Source organism: Drosophila eugracilis, unplaced genomic scaffold, assembly GCF_018153835.1.
Source record: "Drosophila eugracilis isolate 14026-0451.02 unplaced genomic scaffold, ASM1815383v1 contig_575, whole genome shotgun sequence".
Taxonomy (NCBI): domain Eukaryota; kingdom Metazoa; phylum Arthropoda; class Insecta; order Diptera; family Drosophilidae; genus Drosophila; species Drosophila eugracilis.
In genome coordinates this window covers 78,970-96,332 of record NW_024573454.1, presented here as the reverse complement: position 1 = coordinate 96,332, position 17,363 = coordinate 78,970, and the positions used below count along the sequence as shown (strand labels likewise).

At 38.1% G+C, this 17,363-nt stretch overlaps 1 protein-coding gene across 1 annotated transcript; it reads right to left on the bottom strand.

Moving 5' to 3' along the window:
• Positions 1-4,606: 4,606 nt before the first annotated feature.
• On the bottom strand, positions 4,607-5,476 carry LOC108110935. The gene is made up of 2 exons (XM_017220232.2): positions 5,291-5,476; positions 4,607-4,935 (listed from the first exon to the last, which is right to left on the bottom strand). Exons 1-2 carry the CDS (start codon positions 5,405-5,407, stop codon positions 4,642-4,644), a joined length of 411 nt encoding a protein of 136 aa, XP_017075721.2. The 5' UTR covers positions 5,408-5,476; the 3' UTR covers positions 4,607-4,641.
• Positions 5,477-17,363: the final 11,887 nt, after the last annotated feature.

Genomic DNA, 17,363 nt, shown 5'->3' with positions numbered 1-17,363 from the left:
CACAAAACTATTTAGTTTTGGACAATTTTTAACATTAAATCCCTTGAAATGCCGATACTCAAGGTCTAATAATTCATTGGCTATCTCCTGAACTGCGTTGCTTCCCCGAAAGTTCATAAAGTGTATAATACACGCCGAGATAAAAGCGATTATTTCCGATTTCTGGAATATTTGTTTTAGCAATGGATTGCGATTGAATGCATCGAAACCTTTAGATTTGTTAGCCTCGAAGGCGCTCCACAGAAATATGCACAAAGTGAATAAATTCAAAATTATGCCATAAAGTAGAAGCCACGGGGAGCGTTTAAGTTGTTTCCTCCGGGAATCAAATGTGAAAGGCATTAATCCCAGTAGCCAGGATTCATAGAGAGCAGACTTCTCTAGGAACCTAGCCAGATGATAGCAAGGACCACCACGAGTTCGTAACATTTCCGAATCAAATACTAAGACCAACTACTGTTGGCATTTAAAAATAACTCCTATATAAACTAAACGCCAGCTTAGAAGGTGGATGAGTGTTGATTTTAGCTTCTATCTCTAGGAAGCTCTTAAGGTAATTAAAAAAGTATATACTAATCTTGAAACCTTTATTGAAAGCTAGTATTCTTACTAATACTCAGCTTAAAGCGTTAGATTTCGTTTTAAAATGAATTAAATTGACGCTTTTCATGTCCAACTTGGTTATGAAAAATATATTTGAAAGCATTTTAGTTTCTAAAATTTCACAAGTTCATATAATCAAACTGAGCTAAATAAAGCAAGTACAAAAAAGTGGTATTAATCAAATGGAATCCCATTCTATAATTAATGAAAAAAAGTCCACATAACTTAATCCGGAACTTCCTATGACTGCAGAGCCATGCAAATTGATTTAACTGTTAAAAAAAATACACAAATTATTAATAACATTTTAAGATCTAAATAATACTCACATTTTTCTCTAGTTCAGCATCCTTGTGCTCAAGATTAGCAAATAACTTCAGTAGTGTTGATGTTTTTAGACTAGCTTTTTCTGCAAGGTCGCACACGACTATATTTAACCAAAAATCCCAAATATGTATGGCTAACTTTGGGAAATATTCAAGAAATATGTACGTATGTTTCAGGCTAATTCCGATTACAATATGGAAATAGCTTATTACAATAATGTAGAGTAAGTAATTAGCGATCATCAAGGTCATTTGGAAAACGTAGGCTTCCTCAACTTTCTTAATTACTTGCAATAAGCGTTCGTACAAGGTCATAAGTTCGCGAATTCTTGATGTTTTCACCGAGGAATTCAGTTTCATATTGTTAGCTAGGTCATGGAGTTGATCGTTAATCAACCACACATAACGATATATTGATATAATTGCCATATGAAAGTGAAAAACAATTAAATGAACGGCCATTATAGGCACACAGCACAGTATTACCCAGGTTAAGGGAATGTTTTTCTGAAAGTGCTCATGCTCTGAAGTGTTCATGAACAAAATTATAATCTGACACAACATTATTATAGACTTCTGAATCACAAAATATTTAAATTTATGACAATTTTTAAGATCTAATCCTTTGAAATGACGATACTCCAAGGTTAACAATTCATTGGCAATCTCCTGAATTTTATTGCTTCTCAAAAAGTTTATAAAGTGTATGGTACTCGCCGAGATGAAAGTGATTATTTTCGATTTTTCGAATATTTGCCTCAGCAATGGATTCCGCTTGAATGCATCGAAATTTCTTGAATTCTTAGCCTCAAAGTGGCTGAACAGAAATATGCACAGAGTGAATAAATTAAAAATTATGCCATACAGTAGAAACCATAGACAGCGTTTAAGTTGCTTTCTCCGGGAATCAAATGTGAAGGGTAGTAATCCCAGTAACCTGGATTCATAAAGAGCTGTCTTCACGAAGAACAAAGCTATGTGCTGACAAAGACCACGACGAGTTCGTAACATTTCCGAATGAAATACTAAGTCCAACTAATGCCGACAAATACATATAACAATTATTTATACTAAACGCTAGCTCAGAAGGGGCGTTAGCCTATCAATGAAAAGCTATTAAGTTTATTACAATGGTATCAATTTATAAATTAAACAACGGACGATGAGTTTCAATGCTTAGCCCTGAAACCTTTGTTAAAAGTTAGTATTCTTAGTAATACTAATCCTAATAAATATAATTGTCATTCAGAATAAAACCTGTTAACATAAAACCAAGAACTTCAATTAAATAAAATCATCAAAAATTCAAAACTGACACTTTTTATAACTGACAACTAGGTAAAGCCTGTCCCGATTTCAACCCCGATCCTTCTGGCAGTCAAAAACAAATTGTTTGCTTGCCAGCCATCAATTTTTATTAACTTGATTAAGTGCTTTATGGCAGGCATTTGGGATTTCTGGTTATGCAACAAGTTATTAGCAACAGACTGGAAGTACCAAGTGGTTGGAGAGCAGAGGGTACTCAGCCAACACAGATATATATATATATATATATTACCAAGGGGATCCTGTGACAGCAGCTGGCAAAGTCGCCTCTTCTACAGCTGGTGTCAAGGAATAATATTTGCATTGTTGTAGCTGAAAAGGGGATGACTTAAGTGGGCCTGCGGGTGTATGGGACGGTTAAAAAGGCTTCAAGCAGTGGGTGGCTGTGGTGGAGACCTCTGTACAGCATTTCAATAAGCTAAAGCTTTACGAGGGAGAGCTGGGGAGCGAGAGGTTAAGGCAACACAGGCTGTGCCTTGGATGATGGGGAATTTCATTAAGCAAATAACACGAAGTTATGAAGACGTTACCTTCATAGTTAACTTCATGGCAATTTCTGAGGGACCTATGAATTTCACTCACAAACCTTCTCAGTTTCTGCATTTCTCTAAGAACGTTTTGGGGGTGCAATTTTATGAACTTAATTAATAACTTTAAATTGGTTATATTTTATTGTAAAATTATTAAAGGCCAAGTATTAAAGGTTGAACAAATCCTTTATAAATACATGAAATATGTGTTTTTCTTTTATTATGAAACTGAATTGTTATTGTAAGCCTAAAAACCTTTTTATTTTACTGAAAATACTATTTTTTAATAATAAAATCCCATTAGAACTATCAAAACTAACTGACTGGACTAAGAAACGCTTAACGCTTTAAGCAATATAATGTTTGCTTTCTAACTAGGCAATTTTGATTGAATTTTGTGAAACAATTTGCTTGAAGGCAACTCCATTAAATAATTCAGAGAGAGTGATTGAAGTGAGGAAAGTGTACGGAAACCAGTATTTATGCCAAAAGCGTAGTGTCTTCTGCTGGCAACTGTAAAATTCCATTTACTCACTCACACACAGGCAGGCAGACATACACAAACAAACATATCAAAACAAGAAAATTTTGCAGTCGAATGAATTCCGGATTGTCTGAGAGAATTCCATTAGCAGGGAGAAGATACTCGTCCTGCATATGAAGTTGCACTGAACAAACCCAACGAACTGCACACACAAAAACATGCATTTGCATTTGCATTTCCATATACATTTATATAAATAACATAAAGCTGAACATAAAGCTGGTCACTTGCCTTAATTAAGCTTGAAGGCGGGGTATGGATCCCTTTTGTGGTGCAGAGTGAAGAGTCAGGATGTGGGGCACTAATTGAAACATATGTATATCAAAGGATGAACAGTGACAGTGGAGGTCAAGAAAATAGGGAATATATTTTTTTTTTAAGAAAATAAAAATATACAAAATTAATTTTAAGGGGAGTATATGAAGTAACAAAGTGCCTTGGAAATTGTTATTATAAATTTTTTGTTAATATTTGTATTCAAGTGAAATTGAACGTATTGGAGAGGTATAACTTGTGGGCAAAATATATGTTTAACGTTTTAGGTAGATATATTACAATAAGATATAGCAAAGGTAAATATAATCCATAAAAGCTTGTTGAAAAGGCAACCCCAATATCAATTTTCCTAACTTATTTTTTTATATTAACTCCTATTTTCATGACCTCGTTTGTTAATCCGTGCTTATGTCTGTACAAGCAAATACTTGACTGAATGTCAGACAGTACAGTCATATAAAATGCAATTCACAAATGAAGACTCATGTTGTTTTTCCCCCCCTACCCCATCTCTCTTTCCACCTCCTGCTGGACATAAATCAATGCAACCTGACACAAGCTGGACATCCTGACATTTGACTGTGAAAATGCATTTCTCTGCACCGCTTTTCCATAAGGCAATTTGGCAAGCTCGTTAAATGATTTCTGCAGGCTCGACTGGCGAATTGTGAGTTTTGCATTTAAAGTGCTTCATTGCCTTTCCATTTGACATTGCCATTGAGCCATAGCAGTGACATGGCCTTACTGTGTGTGGGTGGACGAGTTAAAACTCACTTAATTATCCGAATGACGCCACGCAAATTGCAATTACGTTTTGCACTCACCTGTTAACAATTAGACAACATTGCGTATAACACAATATTTTGGGTTCTGATTGATTAAAATACACACATATTTAATGCATGTTTGTGAACTTTTTGTCCAAATGTCATTTGGTTTTCTGCAATTAACTTTTCTCGTTAAACAGATATGATCTCTGTGTGGACTTATTTAAGTTAAAATCTGATTTCTATGTATACTTTATTCTCAACTTGGTTTACATATCACCAACATTTTGGTTTACAGTTATTTCTTTATATAATTCTGCCTGGTAATGTTGCTCAAGACGCTGTAAATGATTGCGATGCCAGCTTAGAATTTTTCCGCGGCTCACAGCACTTAAACGTTGTTGCTCTCGAATGGAAACATTTGGCAAAGGCTCACTTAGGCTAGGAAAATCCTCATCATTGGCAGTTAAATCCGGCTTGCCGTACACGTTGTTAAAGTTATAGGAGTTCATCAAAGGACTTGAATTCCAATTCATCTTTGCATCATTCTCGTTTTCTTCATTCTGTAATAAAACAGTAGAAATTGTATAAATTATTTATTTATTTCTTCTCTTTAAATATAACAAAAGCTAAGGTGCTTGTGTTTAATATACATTTTAAACTGTGATTAGTTTATATATTAATAAAAATGAAATATTTTGCATTCCACCAAACAGATTTGTTAAATTAAAAACTAAAATTAATTAAAAAACCGTATTCTGATTGCAATCTGTGAACCATGCATACTTTTGAAAGTTATTAAAAAAATGGAAAAGATTAATTTTAATGAAAAGCAAACACAATTTTTTTGACCAATGCTAGTTGCAAGTCATCATGGCTAAAAGAAGAAAAAATATTAAGCCTTTCACATTTACTCACCTGATTGCTGATTGGACTGAGAGGAATAATTTCCTTCACAGGCTGGTTTAGCCTATTGAATTGCGCCTCACTCATCAAGTGTTTTTGGTTATAATTCATTTTCACAAAGCGTGTCATTTCGACTAGATTTGACTTTACAGAGTGCTATACTATTTTAAAGTTCTATATCAGAAACGTCAAAGAATATCGGACATTAAACCCAGGGCCTGCTGGAGGTTGCCAGTTTAGCTAATTATAAGCTAGTTCTAGCATATTTTGAACTGGAAAAGCTTGAAAACTCCCGATCTAGCTTATAGCTTGAAATATAGGTTATTTTAAAATTCATCTAGCATATGCTAGATTTTGTATTTACGTCATTAACGCGTTGCTTCGTTAGAAAAATATGCTTTATGGCATGAAAATATCGGAGCTTGTTTTTTTTTGCTGATGGTTATGTGCGTTTCATATGATCGTGAATATATTTCTAATCGATAGTGCCATCGAAGATCGATATGTTGGCTAAAGTGTTGCCAGCAATCACTTGAATTTGTGAACTTTAATAAGCGAGTGGTAAAATGCCGAAAGTAGTGAGTTCTAGGCGTGGTTACGCAAACTGACAGGAGATGATACAAGAGCTTATTGCTCCTATTGTAAGTCAACAATTTCAGCAAAAATCTTTGAAAAAAGGCAGCAAGTGGCAACAAAGAAGCACGTGCTAGAAGGGGCTCAATTACACAATCTCAGAAAATAAGTTTCCGGGCAAAATGTTGCAAAACACAGGAACAGAAGGATTTAATCATAAAAATAGCCCCAATGACTATTGCCACCCACATTTGGGTGTAGCTTGGTTTTTAGCATTTTTTTTTTTTAATTTTAGCTTATTCTAGCTTATTTTTTTCACAAATCTAGCTTATACATGCGCTCATCACCTGGCAACACTGGTTGCCAGCTCGTTCATGCAAAATGCATGTCCATCAATCCAAAACAAATTAGTACGGGCACACTCAGCCCGTGTGCAGCTAAAAGGCTTTCCACCTAACAAAAATCGTCGGAGCGCTGCCCTCGATTATTTATGTACTAAATGCAGATAAAGTTTCGTTTTTAAGGCTTTGGGCCCGCACTTTTCTAGCTGGCAATCCAGCAATCCGTATTCCGGATCCCGAACCTTTCCATGCACTTTGGTAGCGGACCGAAAAATAAAATTTATTTACAGTTTCCTCGGCCGGAGGCTATGGCAAAACGGATGCCAATGGGCGGCGATTTTCCAGGGGAGTCACGTTTTTGTGTAAAATGGAAATGGTTCGGAATTTACGGCAAAATACTCGTCCAGCAAGTACTACAAAAAATGCCAAAAGGGCGGCAACCCTAATCGTCGTGAAAGTCTCCTCCTGCTCTATTATTTTCCCAGCTTTTCTTTTTTTGGTATTTTTTTTTGTAAGGTAGGCCTAATGAAATTTTCGTTTTATGGCAAGTGCAACCGGGTAAATTGCAGGTGAAAGCTTTTCCTGCCAGCCCAGAAAATATTGTTGCGAAAAATCTCATTTTTTTTTTTGGGACCTTTAATTTGAGTGCTACTCGGGGGAGTGGTAGGAGTAGCCAGTAGGGAGGATCTCCGGTTCCATCATAAATAAACAAAAGGCTGTAAAACATCTGATATTCGAGCCGTGCCCACAGAACGACCAAAAGTTTGTTGATGTTTCTCCTTGTTTATTTTACCTTTTTGGTATTTTATTGCCGCCTCCGGTTTGTGTATCTTGCAAATTCGTTGCGTAAGTTTATTTGTCTCCAAGAAATAACTCGGCCTTGTTGTGCAGTTTGGCGATGTCAACTTAAATTGCGGTCAATAAAGAAAAGGTAGGGAAATGTAGGATGCTGTACTGTAGTTGGGAATGACTTCAACTTTTATGGTTAGGCTTTTAAAGTTGTAAGTAACAAAGTCTTAAAGTTTAAAGGTTTTGTTTAAAGAATTGGTTATTGGTCTTGGGATTCAGATCGGAAAGAACGGTCTTAAAACCATAAAACTAACCCATTTTCACTCACTATTATTAATAGCACATTAAATTTCCCTTTTTCACATAACTTCGCATAGAAGTTCGAGACTTACAATTGCCACAGTAAAGCCACTGTTCATGGCAACAATGAAAAGTTCAACTAACCATGACTTTGGGGCTGCAAAATGCCCCGGACAAGCTGTACACATTAAGTTTCAACTTTAACACAACACCAACACAGTGACACACAGGTGTTACCTAAGCCTTACCTCTCTTCACTCTCTTCACCCATTACCCATCCATTACCCCTGACCCCTAAACCCCCACTATACAAACCAAAAGCACACAACAAACTAGAGCCACCAACAAGTCAACAAAAATTGTTGCTCTCTGCTGGTTTTCTATTTTCCGCTTTTGTCGACGCTCGGCAACTTTTGCTGTCACTATATCTTTTTTTCTTGTTCTTTTTGGACAGCATTTTAATTTCATACTTTATGCAGGGAGATTCAAGCTGTTCTATAATGAAGCCAGCTTCTTGCAGCAGCGGCTAAGCAGGAAAATATGACAAAATGTTGAGCCAGCGGCGCATATTTTAAGCCTTCCTCCAGAGCTTAGCAACTGCCACGAGAACATTAAAAAAAGTTTAGAATAAACTTAAAAACAAAAAAGGAAAGTTAAATCAATTTGAAGTTTTTTTTTTAATTTTTCAGTTATTTAAAAAATATTTTGCAAAAATCACCAAATTCTCATACAAAATCTTGGTTCTGGTTCAAATTCCTAAAAAATGCTGTCATTTTATTAAAAATATTTTTTTTTTAAGTTATATAAAGTTATAAAAAGTTATATACCATTTATTATTTAAATATATTTTATTTAAAAAGCTTAGATATTTATTAAAAATTATTTCAGTCTGATATAGATTTATTTATTTCTTAACAATAATCTTGATAAATAATTTTTAAAAATCTAATCCAAAATGTTCTTAAATTTCAAGTCACATTTCTATATTTTCCAGTGTAACACCCATCACAACTTCCACCCAGTTGCCACTCCAGAATTTTCCGCTTGCTGACAGCGGAAAATGTCACAAAATGTTGGCGGCAACTGACTTTTCTGCATGAGTCTGCTGTTTTATTTTATTTGAGCAATTTTCGGTACCCGCTCAGACTACTGTGACTATCGCATTCATATTTTTGGCCTTTTACGACTTTTCATAATCTTTATGGGCGAAAAGAGCGGCGGGTCGACGCAGTGGGCGTGGCTCAGCGCTTTTTACAGCTCAAGGAGTTACGATGCTTATGAGTGCAATTTAAATTCAAAAGCCGCTTAAATTTATTTCAAGCCGAAGCTCCTGCACTCACTTAAGTCAATTTTTGTGTTGCAAATTTTACATTTATGACAAGCAATTTAACTTTTGCCTAATTGCGCGACATGCAAAATTGCAAGTTAACTTCTGGGGGAATTGTCTTCCCCTGTTTCCCTCTTTCCCCTGTTTGCCTTTCTGCAGAATCTGCAGAAGGATACCCGTAGTGGTGTGTCCTGATGGTTCATTAAATGTAACTTTTGCCTCCGTCGGAAGGCGGCGTAGAAAAGTTTATCCTCCAGCAACAGGATGTGGATGCCTTTGCCTTCGGCTGGAGAGAAACTATCAAGAGGCTTTCGGCCCAACTGGGAGGCTAAGCAAATAGAATGGCTCATTAGGATAGTGCCAGTAGAACTTATTGGATTAGTTGCCCTGACAGCCTTTGGGTTTGGAAGAAGACCCAGTCACGCGATGCCATTTGTTTGGGATGTCTCTCTGAATGGGAAAATATTGGCTTATCCTCGGAGATTTTTAGAGGCAAAAAAAGGCTGATTGTGACATTTTTTTTAAGAGGGGAAAAACAGAGAAAAGCTGCTTGGATATGAATTGAATGGAAATGAATTGGAAATTTATGGCTGGATTTAAGGTTTTCCTAAATTTTGTTATATTTTTTAAACAATTGTTAAGCAATAACAAATATTTTAACACTAATACTTGATTATTATTATGTTAATACAGTTTTTCTTTTTCTAAAATTCACACAAACTTCCATCCAATCTATTTTCTAAAAGTTAGCACTTTAGACATTTTCCCAACTAAAATTTCCTAACCACTTTTTTGCAAACGTTTGCCATCCGTTTCAACTTATTTATGAACATTTTATGCTTTATGAAAAATGAAAACTTTTCGAAAAAGCTCAGAGCTTGGTCTCAAACTTTCCGAAACTTAAGAGCAACTTAAAACTCAGAGCCTGGCTAATCTCATTGGTGAAACTTAAGTTTGTCTATCGGCCAATTAGCAAAAAGCAAAGATTTTCATTTCGCATGCAAGTGAAGCGACGTCAACGTCTTGGATGGAGAAAATGGGAAAAGATTTTTCCGGCTGAAAGCGTCGAAGCGGATCGACAATTGTCTTAATTTTTCCCCGCGGTCTCTTTAGCCCGTCGTCGGATTGGGGGAAAACTGAAAGGATAAACACGATGAAAGCAGCAGGAGCTTGAAAGTTCTTTTCACTTGGCAAAAGGATTTGCATTACAAACTCCATTTGTAGTTGCGCAAACTGATTTAACTTATGCGCCACTTTATCTTAACGCGACAAAAATCCCAGCTTGCTAGTAAAAGCTTAAAAACAAAACAAGAAATTAGTTTGGTTTGCATTCTGTACGAAGGATTATTTGAAACGCTTCCAGCTAAATGGAAAACAGCGATAAAGAAAAACTTGAATTTATATTGAAAAAGATTTTACAATTGGCAGCTCGCAGAATTTGTAGTTTGCAATCTGCAATATCCGAAAACTGTTGAAATTTTTATGAATCGCAAAATTGTTATCCAAAAGGATTTAGGTCATCGAAACTTGCAAAATGGCATTAGTTGTGAGGGGATTTCCCCTTGTAGAGATTTAAATTGTCTCTAAACTGTTTTTTAATTTGTTGAAAGGGAATTTTTATCCTCTTTTTGTTAGAAAAGATTTTGTGTTAGGATTATAATTCTTTAAGGATCTATGAAAAGTAAGATTTCTAAATTTTAATGATGATTTAAATCCCTTTTACATTCACTTTTTATACTCGTTACTCGTTTTTGGCCTGCACTTAAGCCTTCTGCATCTGAAAATTTTCACCAAGTTTTCTTGCTGGTGACATTTTCCCAGCCGCAACATGTTAGCAAAAACCGAAGTTTTCCTGAAGTTTGAGTTTGTCTTTTGGTCTGGACCTTAAGTTGTTGGGATGGTCTGTGGACCACAGCTCGACTTTGAGCCCACTCTGTGGTCATGCGGCACTGACTCATTCTGGTCTTCTCCACCTCATGGTTCGAGTGGAGAAGTAATTTAAACACAGACGCAGTACAAGACGTTTGCATGAGTCGGCAACTGTAGTTTAGCATTTTTATTTAGCCATAATTTGCCTTTATGACTGCTGCGGTAATCTTGACAAGGATGTCCTCAAATTCCACCATGATTTGGCCATTTTATCGAGTTCATTGCGAAGTTGCTGAAAAGTTTGTGCAAGTGTTGCAAGTTTTAGTGACTCGTGCGCCAGGTTTTTCGTGCCCAACTTAATGACAGACACGTGGGCGCATTTCCTTCCGAGAAAATTGCTCATTAAAAAGTAATAAGTGTCTTACGAAGAAAATTAGTTTTTGTTGGCATATTTTCCAAAAAAAAAATATATTTTAATTTTATATTTATAACAAAAGGACATCCTTTCATACCCATAACATTAATAAACATGCAAGTCTGTTAAAATTTTACTTCAATGTTCATTTTATGAAGAAAAGACAGGAAGCACTATAAACTAAAACTATTTCATTTTGTTCTTTATGCTTTTAACTAAATTAAATAGTTCCCTTTGTGTGTTAACCTCATATGGTTTTATGAAATGAGCAAATTATTTTCCATCAGTTATTAGAAAACCACACAAAGAAGCAACAAGCAAGGACAAAGGATAACTGATGCAGACAAGGACAATTACAGGGCGTACATCTGAAGTGGAGTATCAGAAGTGGGAAACGACTACCAGGATGACCACAGCAACCACAGTAGTTCATGAGGATGCGGATGCTGCAGACAGGAGCAGGTCAAGAGGATTTTATTAGGAGTAGGGAAACTAAAAGAGAAACTGAAGCAGAAGGAGCAGACCCAACAGCAAGCCACAGATATCAATAAGGCAACTAATTGTCCAGGTTATAGCCAGTATAATCTATGTGACTGGTCAAACATTTTCAATATTTCCTGAAAACAGCACTCCCACTCCCACTCCCAAACCGGTTTCCCCCAAGGAGAACCCCAAGAATGAAACACTTTCCACCTTTCCCTTGTTTTCGTGGCAATTCCAAACAATAAGTTGCCATTTTACTGCCGAATGCTTAACCTTGTCCTCTATCGTAAAGGGAGCAGACCAGTCCTCGCTTTTCCTCCCAAGATGCTGCCCAAGATTATTTTCACCATTTTCTTTGTTCCCTTTGTTGAGTTTCTTAGAAAAGGAAAAATTGCCAAGGAGCAGTGGGAGGAGTTTCTGTGGGCTGGAGCCTAATCAGATATTTACGCCCCAGGCGGTGGCTCAAAGTAGAAAAATATCCATCGGAACACCTACTTTACAGAGAGAGAATTTTGGTATCGTATCACTTTTTTAATATAAATTAAATTCTCTGGAAAAGATACATGTCTTTCTATGAAATGCATTCTCTTAGTATATGAATATACAAACTTAAACTAAAGGCACAAACACATTTCTCTCAGTGTACTCATATTACATTTGAGCTCTGGGCTCTCGACTCTCGCTGGGTGTTAAAATAAATGAGGAGCATTTAAGGCCAAATCCCCATGGCAGACCAACATCATCCACAGTCCGAAAGGGAATACGAATCCGAATCGATATGAGGGCCCTCCTCTCCCCTGTAATTTTCCCTGTTTCCTGGGAAATCCGTTTCCTGTCAAGCTTCCACGTAATTGGCAGCATTTATCAAAAAATTTCATAGTAATAATGCTGGCGAATTCTGCATAAATTTGAGAGTAGCCCTGAAACGAAGGCGTAGTAGGCGTGGCATGAATCCTTAGACACACACATCTGCATCAGAACGTGTCCAAGTAGGAGAAGCCCAGAAATCAGGTCGCAAGTTGCACTTTCTCTTGACTTGGAGCTCCATTGTGTGTTCCCTGTTTGATGTGTTGTGTGTGGCGAAAGAAAAGTGGGAAAATGTTAGGTTCTGGGAAAGGAGAAAAGTTTGTAGAGCATTTCACTTGACCTGCTTGGCGGACTGAGATCCTCGAGAGCAAATGGCTAAGGAAATGGGACGGAAGCTGTTCGAGGGGCGAATAAAGTTCGCTAAACATTTCCATTGTGGGCCAAGGCAAGTATTACACCAGGTTTGTGGCTAGTAGATCGAACAGTGAACACTCCGGCTTAATGGACCCACTCCTCCAATTAATTATCTCCCATTATGAGCGTGGGATTAACACTCGATTGCATTTGGGGCGCTTTAATCGCTGCTCAACCGCAATTTTCCTCTTCTCCGATTTCCACCCCCTTCCCCTGTCCGCATTTGCACTTCCAGTTCAATTGGTCAGCCTCGAAAACGGAAGGATATGGCGCCTACTGCACAAATTGGGGGCGTGGCCAGTTGCTGTTGCCCACTCTTTCTGGTGTATTGTTAATGAAAAGGCAGCGCAGTGGGGTTTTCCCATTTCCCATCTCCCATTTTCCTCCTGCACTTCCACATATGAATAAATTATTGATATCCCAAATTCACTTCGATGTGAAACTTGGCACTGGGCATTCCAACACTCTCTGGAAAAATACATATTTTGAATCGGTTATGAATGTGAGTTCGGTATTTTCACATTTTAAATCCCTCCTGCAGGGAAATCCTTAATCCTTGACTGCCCGGCATTAATTCGCCCACCAACTACATGAGCATAGAAGGAGGAAATGTGTTCAGGAATTTATGGGGAGTTGGTTGCTAGCTCTACCTCTGGCATATTTAAAGTGTTTGCAAATCACGGCTATGGGAGTTAGCAGGGGGCTTAAGAGGGAAAAGCGTAAATGTGCATGGGGATTTTCATTTGGTCAGCTGCACAGTTCCGACCAAATTGGCAAACAGTTGGGGCCAAAGGATGAAGGCCTTCATATGGGGATAGCATTTATATGAAATGTCATGCGGGTTTGCTTTGCATTCAAATTGGAATCATATGAGAGGTGAAAAGGTGAGGGATTAAGCGTGGAATAAGGGGGAGTCATTCGAATCTGATTAAAATGTTGAATATTTGTTAAATTAGCGGAAGATGTTACCAAGGAACCACCAACATTGAAATATATAAATATCTTAGTTCGGGCCATGTTTCCTTACTAAAGTTAAAGCCACAGTTCTGTGCTCAGCATTGAGGAAAAGAGGAATAGCCGAACAATGGCCAGTTTTCAATCTGCAGGATCCACAAGGAGAGAGACAGGACATCCGACCAAGACAACCACGAGCTATCCACGTCACAAACAGGAGCAGACAAACAGCGGAGACAGCCGACAAGGACGATAATCAACTGGTAAACAGCCGCAGTTTCCACCAACAATCTCCTCCTGCCTTCAAGGACCGCTCTCACCGCTCCACTGCAGCAGCAATTAAATTTCCCTGATTCAGTAATTGTGTCAAGAACGGACAACGCCACGCCCCATTAGGCCAGCCCACGAGTTAGTGGTTGCTATTAAAAAATCATAAATTAACAAGAGCAACTTGTGTTATCCTTTCCCAACATTTTCTATCCCCAATTCCTTTCACTTGAGTTGGTGGCAAAGCGTTTTTGTTGCCAATAAAGTGCTTTTTGATTGCTGTTGGATGTTTATTAAGACTGACTTTTGTTTTATTTCTTTCATTGGCACTAAAAGGAGCAGAGGGAAACGCATCTGCAATATGTTTTTCATCCATTTTCATTGCATTTTCATAGCCTCGATTGTTAATTAATTTCTTCTTGCTTCTCCTTTCGATTTTCTTTCAGCTTTGTTTGTGTGGTTCTGTTTTGTTAATTGTCTTTTTATTTTTTCATTTCGCCTCTTTTTGCCTCCAATTTCCTTGGGAATAAGAAGCATTTCCAAACTGATTGCACTCAGCTGATGAACTCTTTAAAAATTCATCCAAAGTTGAACCAGAAAATCACTTGGCCAAGGGCGATCTCTCCCTTTCTCCCCCATTAAGCTCTTCTTACGGGATATCCTGATTCTGGCAGCCTTCAGACAGGACTTTGCTTTACTTTCTGCCATAAATTGTAAATAAACTGAAGGCCGCAGTGAAATCACAAGATGAGTCATAAACTTTCGAGAGACAAATCATAAAACAGGGATGTGTGGTAAGAAAAATAAAGGTTAGTGGGTTATAATATTTTTAAAATATTTTCAACTTACGGAAAGAAAGCAGTGGGAAGTTCCTCTGCTTTCCTTTCTCTTCTCCAAATATTTAAGCAACCTTTCGCCTACTTTTCCCATTCATTAATCAATTCCCCATCCCTCCCTTCCTCATTCGTCACACCCCAAAGTTCAATCGGAGCAGAAGGAGATTTTGATATATTACTAGGGACAAACTGCCCTTGATTATTTCTTTAATTAAACTCACACAGTCTCACATCCCGCTGACAAGAGGAAAAGTGGCGGAAATTTAATAAAAATGTCGCAGCTGAACTCTGCGAGAGGACCTTCTCTTTCTCATTTTCAATTTCCCCAAGGACCCTGGCAACCTCCCACGATAATTATGAAATGGAAGTCATTTTTTCAGCTGTCGCCGGGCGAAGTTTTCCAGCTGCGAGCTGACCACTGGGAGAGCTTTAAGGTGGGAAAGTCCTGAAAAGCGCAAGAGTGGGAGATGAGAGTGACTGATTTGCATGATGATACTTTATTTCCACTCCCAGTCCCAGTCCCTGGTTCCCTGTTCCTCCTCCAACCACATCCGCATCAACATGAATAAATTCCAATGGCCAATTTTGGACAAACTTTGTGGCATGTGGATGGGAATGGGGGAATTCCAAGGAGGTTGGTGGCTTACACGTGGTGCCAATGTCATCCCGGCAACATTCTGACAATTTGTGGAAAACAAATAGGAAAGCCGGAGGAAGAGTTCCCCTGCTGAATTATTCATAAATATGCAACGCATCTTGTTTTAGGTTTTGCGGAAAATTCACCTAAAACCGATGACAGGCCAGGGAAAATGCGGATACAGATTTGTTGAGTAAAAATCTTTCGAAGGTGAGCTTGGCATTGAATATCCTTTGGCGTCGGGAAATACGGAAGACATTTTCTGGATATTTATTGAGAGTGTGAGAGAGCTATGCAAATCGGATTCAGTCAGTCGGAAAGGGAAATTCATTAAAGGGATTGTTTTTAATATAATTTAATTAAGAAGCTTTCACATTAATGCATTAGTTCTTTATATATAACTTTTATAATGCTTAGGGTTATGCACATTAGGTATTTGTAATATAAATTTTAGACATCTTCAGACTTAATTATCCTTTCATTGTCCGCAGACATTTTCATTTCACCATTTTGAAACCCGCATTATAATTCCTTCTACCAAATAGTTTCCCTTCACCCCTCTGTGTATGGTCGGCCTTATCCGAAAAGCAAACAGTTTTCCCTCAATCCATTTTCCACTCCTCCACCAAGTTCATCTCCTTTTTCCTCTTCACAGCCGTTTTATGGTTTTGCACTTAGCAATTAACGAGTTTACTTTTTTTAGTGCTACTCCCAGTGCCCGCATCAAGTGGACACATCCTGCTCCACCCACTCCACCTACTCCTCTTTTGATACCCCTTCCTCCCCTGCTTTCACCACCCAAAAACACCTCCCAGCTGGCTCGTTGCTCTCAATTAGAGTGTCACTTCCGTTTGGAATTTAGCTCGCTGCTGGACAAATTTACCTATGTGCAGGTGCCATCACCTTCCCCTACTTCCCCAGTCCCTCCACGGCCACCCCCTGTTTTCCACCCACTCTTCCGCCTTTTCCAGCTGCCATAAAAACCGAACTCGGACACGAACTGCATTGCGGTCTTTTCCTCTTTGGGGGAAGCTTAATGGAAACAGGATAAGGACGTGGATGTGGATGTGGATCTGGAGAGACTACGACTCGGATCTTCTTTGGGTTCGTTTGGGAAATTATTGCTCTTCAGAGAGTGGTTAATTTATGGCGGGACTGTGAGGGGTTCAACTGAAGTTCAAGGTCCGAGAAGGAATTCCCTCCGTGGAAAGTGCCATTTCAATTGCATTAAATTCCGTTCGCGGACAAAGGAAACTTCTCACAGCCTTCTCCTCAGTTCCGACTACAAATGAATGAACATTATTCTTTGCAGTTTTCCATCCCTCTGGTTTTATTACCTCTCCTACAGTCACTCTTCAACTCTCTACTTAGTTGCTTGCTTTGAGGAAAATGCAGAGGAAATTATTTCTAAATAAAGGTAGCGGAGCCAAAGAAAATGGGAGAATGTCAAAGAAATTTAAGGAGTAGAAAGGAAGCTGCTTGGCATGGGAAATCAGGAAATATTGCGTTGAAAACTCTGATTGAATTGGTGTCAAGGAATCGGAAAATACAAACAGGTGGGAAAATAAGATTTGAAAAGGTGAGAGGAAATCGGAGACGGGCTTTCCACAGAAGTTGTTTTCATTTCCGGAAAAGGTTCCAAACACATGTCGCTCCTCACCTTTCATCGACCTTTCAACTTTAATTTTCTGTGCGGTTTCCTTCCAGCTTTTCATCCTCCTTTTCACCCTGCGGTTCCTTAGCAGGAAGTTATCATTAATTATAGGAAAAGTGCCTGTGAAGGCATTTTCACATCATTAAAAATTATTTATGTGGGCCAAGTGGGGGATAACAGGAAGCCAAGGATACAATTTAAGCAGAATTAATGTCTGTCCTCGCCTGCTTTCTCCTTCAGCAAATGTGTAGAAAGGCTTTTGCAGAATTATGATTGCCGGGAAGAGTCGGCGAGTCTTCGGAATCCTCTTGTCCGATTCATTGAAATTTGCATAATTCGCTGCGAATTTTGTGGCTGGAATTTAACGAGCCACACAATTTGTCAGCGGACTACCTCGAATTATTCATGGACAGCCAAAA

What these genes read in the sequence shown, in the direction of transcription:
- LOC108110935 (XM_017220232.2), bottom strand. Translation starts at nt 5,407, where the DNA reads ATGACACGCTTTGTGAAAATGAATTATAACCAAAAACACTTGATGAGT. An exon ending in TCAGTCCAATCAGCAATCAG is followed by an intron (nt 4,936 to 5,290) that starts GTGAGTAAATGT and finishes GTTTTATTACAG; the next exon opens with AATGAAGAAAACGAGAATGA.